The sequence below is a fragment of the Arachis ipaensis genome, chromosome B05, assembly GCF_000816755.2.
Source record: "Arachis ipaensis cultivar K30076 chromosome B05, Araip1.1, whole genome shotgun sequence".
NCBI lineage: Eukaryota > Viridiplantae > Streptophyta > Magnoliopsida > Fabales > Fabaceae > Arachis > Arachis ipaensis.
In genome coordinates, this window is record NC_029789.2 from 35,118,015 (window position 1) to 35,126,017 (window position 8,003).

The 8,003-nt window shown below is 30.9% G+C and overlaps 1 protein-coding gene across 8 annotated transcripts in view; it reads left to right on the plus strand.

The window, feature by feature from the left end:
• LOC107643529 overlaps positions 1-2,954 on the plus strand; it is an 8,243-nt gene extending 5,289 nt beyond the window's left edge. For 7 of the 8 annotated variants that reach the window (XM_016347208.2, XM_021123576.1, XM_021123575.1 and 4 more), the window contains 5 exons: positions 927-1,123; positions 1,222-1,352; positions 1,508-1,827; positions 1,911-2,014; positions 2,428-2,954. In XM_016347208.2, coding sequence (XP_016202694.1) covers positions 927-1,123; positions 1,222-1,352; positions 1,508-1,827; positions 1,911-2,014; positions 2,428-2,498 — 823 coding nt within the window. In that variant the 3' untranslated portion in view covers positions 2,499-2,954. The remainder of the gene's footprint in view (positions 1-926; positions 1,124-1,221; positions 1,353-1,507; positions 1,828-1,910; positions 2,015-2,427) is intronic. The other variant, XM_021123577.1, reaches the window with a different exon arrangement.

Below are 8,003 nucleotides of genomic sequence, written 5' to 3' on the forward strand. Positions count from 1 at the left end.
GAAATCTATGGATATCATATGTAGTATAGACAATGTCAAGGCATGGGATAATATATATGAAAAGACTGTTTATTGATTTGCTTACCTTTGTTTTTACTCCCATCATTTTTAAGGTTAAAATATAGTCTTCTGCACTAGCAATATTCAGGCATATGGAGTAACATTTTAAAATATTATTTCTACTCAATTTTAAGAGGAAATTGGTATTGTTAACAGTGGATATTGTGCATATTAGTCCACCCTTTTGTTGTGTATAATAGTAACAAATATGGGGTTATTCAAAATGGTAAGTACTTTGTTCTCTTAATAAATGGTCTTGAGTTCAAGTCTTAAGAATTTCAAAATGTTTATGGCTAATATATAAATAAGGGTATTTTAGGGGAAAAAAATCTTGTGCTTGAAACCCTCAATCACTGTTATATATAGTAGATAGGCTTGAGTTGAATATTTATCTCATTTTTCTTCCTCCAGTTGCAGCAAACTATATAATAGATGACTTTTCATGGCTTCACTGAATTGTTTCATTAATTTTAAAACAAAATTTGAGATAATCATGGCATGGGAAAGAGGATAAGAGAAGGAAGGAGTGAACTCTTCCTTTCTATAAGGGCTAGTTGGTCTTTTTGCATGTGTGATTTACTTGTTAATAATGATGTGTATTAATATTGCATAAAATAACTGAGATGACCTTGCTGAAAAATATATGTATCATTGTTTTCGATAAAAAATATATTCAGTTCATAGGATGAATGATGTAATGAACTTGTGTTACTTTAGGCATGACTTTTATTTGATTATCTAATATTTTCTTTACTTAAGTGCATGATTATATTTTTTCGTGTTGGTTAACTCAAGATTGGTGTCTGTGATCAACTCTAATAGTCGTCATCTTATTAGAAGGTTTTTTGTCTCTTTTTTTTTTACAGGAGAGGTGAAGAGCATTCTTTTGTCGTTAAACCAGCAACTTCTATGAAGAAGAGTATCAATATTCAATACGATACAAGTTCTCAATTTTCAAAACAATTTCAAAATAGAACATCAAAATTAAGTCTGGATGGAAGAAAGCCTACTTTGATTAATGATCAGTATGCAATTGTGGTGTCATACCGGTGCAATTATACAGGTAGGTTCTTTTGGCCCGATCTCCTTTTCCTATTCTATGATTTTTAACATGCTGATTAGTTGTTTTCTTTTTCTTTCTTTTTTTTTAAAACAATCTAGCATCAAGGTTGTTCTTTAAGCAACAAACTAGTTGGCGACCATGCACCTCTAAGGATATTATGATCTCTGTTTCATCAGAGATGTTAGGACAATATCCAAGACCTTGTGCAACCTGCCAACTTCCTGTGCAGGTTATTGTTTATTTAGCTACTGTCCAACTCAAACTAGAGCTTTGGATTGGAAATCATTTAGCTCAGTTTGATTTTTTTTTATATTAGTTACAGTTGATCTTATGCTTTTATTAGCAATGCCAATTAGTTTAACTTCATTGCTTCATTTTGATCAGATCCTAACTCTGCAAGCTTCAAATTTAACATCTGAAGATCTAACTTTAACAATGCTATCTCCTGCATCCTTTAGTTTACCCCCATCATTGGTCTCCTTGAGTTCTCCAACGACTCCAAGAAGTCCTTTTATTGGTTTCGCAGATTTTTTAGGAAGAGTAAATAGTGGAAGGAGTAGTGGTGCCACCCAGCCGTCAACTGTTGAAGAAAATGGGGAAAAAAGTTCTACTAGTGAAGCTAAGGCAGTTTCTACAAGTGATGTTCTTCCTAATTCTGGCCTGAGTTGTACTCATCTATGGTTGCAGAGTAAAGTTCCACTCGGGTAACATATCATGTCACGTTTTTGTTTCTTTAACTATTTAAACTGAAAGTACTCGATTAAATGCTATGCTTCGGTTGCATCAGGTGTATTCCAGCTCAATCTATAGCAACTGTCAGGCTTGAACTACTCCCATTGACAGATGGCATAATTACGCTTGACTCTCTGCAAATTGATGTTAAGGAAAAAGGTACAGATTGTGTTACTTTTATTAATATGTATTTTTCTTAACTAGTTGCAGCGTCTATCTAGAGGAATACTTGGTCAATAAGAATAAATGGGAAGATGAACTATTTGTCTATGACTTGTTATTTCTATGCTTGTATGGATTTCGAAGTATCACTCGTATGTGTAACAACATAGCAATTTCTTGTGATGCATAAGGTTGTGTTGGCTTCCGAGATGCTTCTGCGAGAGCACCCACGCCCCATCTCCTCCATTTCATATAACTAATAATTTGTTTTCACTATCATCCCTTTGGGTATTTACCTGTCAAAAAAAGTATTTCTTCTTTTTATATGCATTCTGTTTTGTACATTCTTCTTTATTCCTCATTTATTATATGGTTCCGGTTTCTCACATGTTCACATTTTGTTGTGATAGGTATTACTTATACCCCTGGGTGCGCTCTAAAGATAAATTCAACTTCCAGTATTCCGAAGGGGATTAGTTAGAATGGGACCTGTGGCTGTTTGCATTTCCTTTTCCTTTCTCATCAAGCTCATTAACAAAATATGGATGATTTGCTTGCCTAAGTTCTAGAAGTGCCCTTGCAACTTATTCTCATGGCAGAAAACAGATTTATTACTTTCCTGAATTTTAGAGTTTCGCTTATAACTTAAATGTCACAATAGGTGTTTATAGGTAGAGAAATTCAGTTAAGAAATGTGTTGGGGTATATTTATCCAAATATAGAGTTTTCCTTTGTATTGTAAAATGTAAATCACATGGTTAAATAGATACTTACTAGGTGTTACATGCCCTTTATTTAAGGGGAAAAATGTAAACAGAGATGGTATTTTTGTATTTTTATTTTTTTTGTAAATATGTGAGTGAATTATCAATCTGGCCTCTATTTCTTAGAATGACAATGCGGTCACTCAAGATAAAAATGATCCATTTTGGTTCATGTCCTCTACTTTTGTGATACGATGCGGTTTTTGTGGGTGTTTTTATATCAACTTTGAACGGAATAGGTTGACATGTTAGGTTCAGAAATAGACAGAGGTTTAATTGTCTCTAAAATTAAATTGGTTAGAGGTTTATTTGTCTTTATTCTTTAAACAATATTTTTTTAAAATTATTTTTTTATTCATTATATTAATATTCTTTTTCCAATAAATTATTAAATATATGGTATAATAAGTACAAACTAATTAATAAATTATTCAAATTTAAAAATATCATTTATTATCAAACTAAATAAATCATTCTCAAATATAATTTTTAAATATAGACTATATGTATTATTAATAGAATAATAATATTATTAATGTTTTGAGTTTGTTGAGTTTATAAATGGTCTCCAGAATATATATTTTATGTTTTATTTTATTTAGTATTAGTAGCTTACTCATAGTGTATTTTAGTGCAAAGATATCAAATAGAATTATTAATTTAGTTTAAAGAGATAAAAAATTAAATTTGTTATTACTCAGAAAATTTTTTACTATATATCAAATAATATGTTCATTAGTTTCCATTTTATTGTGAAAATTATCTAGATCATAATACTACTAGTATATCATAGGATTATTGTTATTAGTGTATTAACCGTATTTTAATGTTTATTATTTATATATTTAAAAATCATTTATTTAATTTCATAATAAATAATATTTTTAAATTTAAATAATTTATTAATTAATTTGCACTTATTATACGATATATTTAATAATTATTGAAAAAAAAATATTAATATAATTAATAAAAAATAATTTAAAAAAGATATTATTAAAGAATAAGGACAAATAAATCTTTAACCAATTTGAATTTTGAGATAATTAGGTCCTTGTCCATTTCTAAACCTGACACGTCAGCGTTTTTTTATCAGGATTGATGGAGAAACATTCACAAAGACCGCGTTGTATCACTAAAGTAGAAGATAAGAATCGAAATGAATCGTTTTTATCTTAAGAGATTGTGTTCTCATTTTAAGAAATGAACAAAGACCGGATTGATAGTTCTCTCAAAATATGTTACATACCTTTATACCCTTTAGGCTTTTTTGTTTTTTTTTTATAAGTAGCAGCAACTCATCACATGTCCCAAGAGGGGGTTGTGAGGGATTAAAATTTAAAAAATAGCATTACATCAATCAAAACAAACATATGAGGATCCAAATTCCAAAATATACATAGAACTATCTAATTTCTAGTGATTTAGGTCTTATACACAAGTCAAACTCATGCCACTGCATCCAATATTTATTTGAGTATATATTGGGAGTATTGATAAAAAAATTAGAACTTCTAATTCATTTTTTTAATTATGTTCTTAATTTTTTAAATACAATTTTGAATTTATTTTGTATTTTTTATTTTTTAAAATTGTACTAAAGTATAAGATTGATAACTAGAGAATGAATTAGGGTTTCTAATCATTACTCAAATAGTTGCTTCCTAGTTGAAAATTAAATCACATATGAGCATTCGATGTATCATAAAGTAGAAGCACCTAGATAAGCCTCAAACTATGATCAATGATGCTATGTAATTGTAAACACAATTATAGCAGGATTTGTTTGTATATACATGTATATCTCAAGATGATATGTGTACAAGATGTCTCTGGTACGGGTTGAGAGATGGATCGAGAACTTGCGGATTGAGGCAGATGCCGGATCACTTGCCTGGAGCAATGGGGGGTGGTACCTGCAAAGACACTCCGACGCTCAAGTCAGAATGGATCTAAGAGGTAGAAGGTGTGAGGAATGAATGAATACCTGGAGGGACCTGGGTCCTCTATTTATAGCTGATGGTGAATATCTTATCTTATCTCGTTTGGCTAAGATAAGAGAGGTGTTTGAATTCAAAAGTTGGTTGGGAGCTCTTGAAGGGCCGGTTCTGGGCCTTTGGGCCGAAACGGGTAGTTCCCAAGTGACCGGGTATGCGGGATCCGTGGGTTGGATCCGTAACAATATGGATAAGCATAATTATTCATGCTACATGATTATACATGTATGTTGATAGTTAGAGATGTAATTATTTATGTTATTTTTTTTATCAACATAAATTTTTCGAAGAAATAATATCATGACATAGTATCACATCTCTATGTTCGAAAGATCTAGAGTTTAAATCTAAAAGAAATTATTCATATGGTCATCTTTCTATCAGCTTAAGTTTTTGGAAGAATTTGAGATTGCAGCACTGGAATTGAGTATCGTATTTTGTGATAAGAGACTAAAACTAAAATTTTAATCTCACCTTTAGAAAGTGTTAAACACAAGGGACTGAAGTTTTTAGAGATTGAGACTAAAAATTTTATAACATTTCTTTCTAAAAATACTCTTATTTAACTTTTCAAACTCAAAATCTATCTCTCAGTCTCTATAATGATTTTAAACTAAACATGATATTGAGATATAACTCAGTCTAATATATTTTACACCAAACACAATATAAAAATTTAATTCAGTTTCTGTCTCTCAATCTTAGTCTTCCTGTCAAAGAATAAACACTCAACCCGGTTCTTGTCCATTTTCATGAAGGACAAGGCGGTCCCTGTCTAAAAAAGAGGGACATTTAGCCTTCGACCTTTTTATTTTGAGACAATACGATCCCTCTATTAGAAAATTTGTTAAATAGTAACGAAAATTAGTTTTGGGCTTTATTTATAATTTGTGGGGGTTTTAAAATCTCACAAACTATTAATAAGTTTATTTTTGAAAAATTCTTTCACTAGTGGTTAAGTAAAACAAGACTGTTGCTAGAAATGATGTCACAAGAAAAAAAAGTAATTACAGTACAAATACCTTTTAAAGAAAAAAAACATCGAACAAGAAATGAAAAAGAACATTAATGTTGATATTGGTATTAGTGATGATGACAGTAGACGAGATAACAACGATAATAAAATATAGTTACACAATAAAAATAATAGAGGTATAAGTAATGATGATGATGATGATGATGATGATGATGATGAATTGATGATGATGCTAAAGAAGGTAGTAGTAGTAGTAGTAGTCCTAATTGATCATATTGTTAAAAAGAATTTGCAAGAATTTAAAACTTTCACAAAATAGAAATAAAACCCATCACAAAAATAATTATATTGTCCCAAAATAAAAAAAATAAGATAATTCTTTGTGAAAATAGATAGGAACCAAAGTGAATCCTAAAAGTCAAGCTCAATATCTTAATCAATCTAGTGTTGGTTGTCATGAATATTCCCTTTGTACTCCAATTTTTTTTTGGGTATTATTTTTTTGATATTATTGTACTCCTATTTATATTCTTTAGCATATGGCGATATGTTATCAGTTATAACCACCTACCCATAAGTCTAACTGTCTAAATCTAAGGCAGCGTTTGTTTTTCGATACATGTTCATTAATAAATGGAGACAGTGGTATATAAACTTTGTAAAATTAATAAATAATTAGTCAATAAATTAATTATTATCTAAAAAAATTAAAAAATTAAATTTTATAGTTTAGAAGAATAGAAATATTTAAAATACAAATTTTAACACTAATTTTAAATATTTTGGTCTAAAATTAGGCTAATGGTGCGGCATTTACAACCACACTTACTTACTGGCAAGTGCACCGGGTCGTACCAAGTAATACCTTGCGTGAGTAAGGGTCGATCCCACGAGGATTGATGGATTAAGCAACAATGGTATTTGATAGACTTAGTTAGACAAACAGAAAATAGCGTTTGGAAGTTCAAAAGCACTAAAAAGTAATTAAGAATTTCTTAAAACAAGCAGTAAATGAGCTGTGAAATATATATGGGGAAATAGTTAAGGCTTCAGAGTTATCTATTTTCCTGATTGACTTTTCTTATTAACTATTTTAATCATGCACGATTTAATTCATGGCAAACTATTTGTGACTAGACCGTAATTTCTTAGACCTTCCTAGTCTCCTCTAAAATTCGTCAACTGCCAATTCCTTGGTCAATTGATTCCAATTAGAGGGTGATGATCAAATTCCAGTTTATATGCCACAAGAATCCTAATTGTCCAAAAATAAGGGGATTATATGTCACGTATCCCGTTAAGTCCAAACAATTAAAAATCCAGGATAATATGTTTTCAAGCTATTGTTCAAGTAAAGAGCTTTTCCAAGTTTTACAAGAACTCAAATAGAACATGGGTCATACTTCCGTTCCACCCAAATTCATAAAATAAAGAACGAAAACAATTATTGAAATATAAATCAAAACATGAATTAAAATAGTAAAATAATATTATCAATCCATACAATAGACAGAGCTCCTAACCTTAACAATGGAGGATTAGTTGCTCATGGAATATGAAAATGTAAATTTGTATGGAATAATGTTGTGGAATCTCCCCAGGACCTCTCTGTAACACCCTACCATACAGAGTCTTATGCTTAAGTCATAATTCAGAGATGGCAAGGTATTACGACCTCTAAAACCAAAATTTAGTACGTTTAGTAGTATGAATAGTTTATTATAACTAGGAGCCTTTGTAGAAAAAGGGGTAAACAAAAAACCGTAACTCGAAAGCGCAACACTCCGATCGATAACGTAACGAACAGGGATAAGCTAACGCGAGATCATATATATACAAAGGAGTGTCAAAAACAGGAATATCAAGACTCAAAATCCGGCTGCGAAGATAACCGGTCCAAGCATAGCAATATATACATATAATAAAATAAGGAAACCCCAAAGGAAACCCAAAGGGACACAAATACAGAAACCTATTCTCCAAAAATCTCCTAGAAGAGGAGTCATCACAGTTTGTATTATTTAATGGAGATAAAAGTATCTAAACAAGATATATAAACCAAAACGGAGCCCCGAGAACAAAGATCTTCGCTAATCCGGAAGTCTCCAGCATGCCTGAGCGAGGAACCTCACGCCCTGCATCTGAAAACCACAAAATCCGCATGGGTGAGAACCAGAGGTCCCAAGCACGGTAACAGCTTTCACATATATAATACATAATAATAGAGGAAAACCGAAGGCAATCCTAGG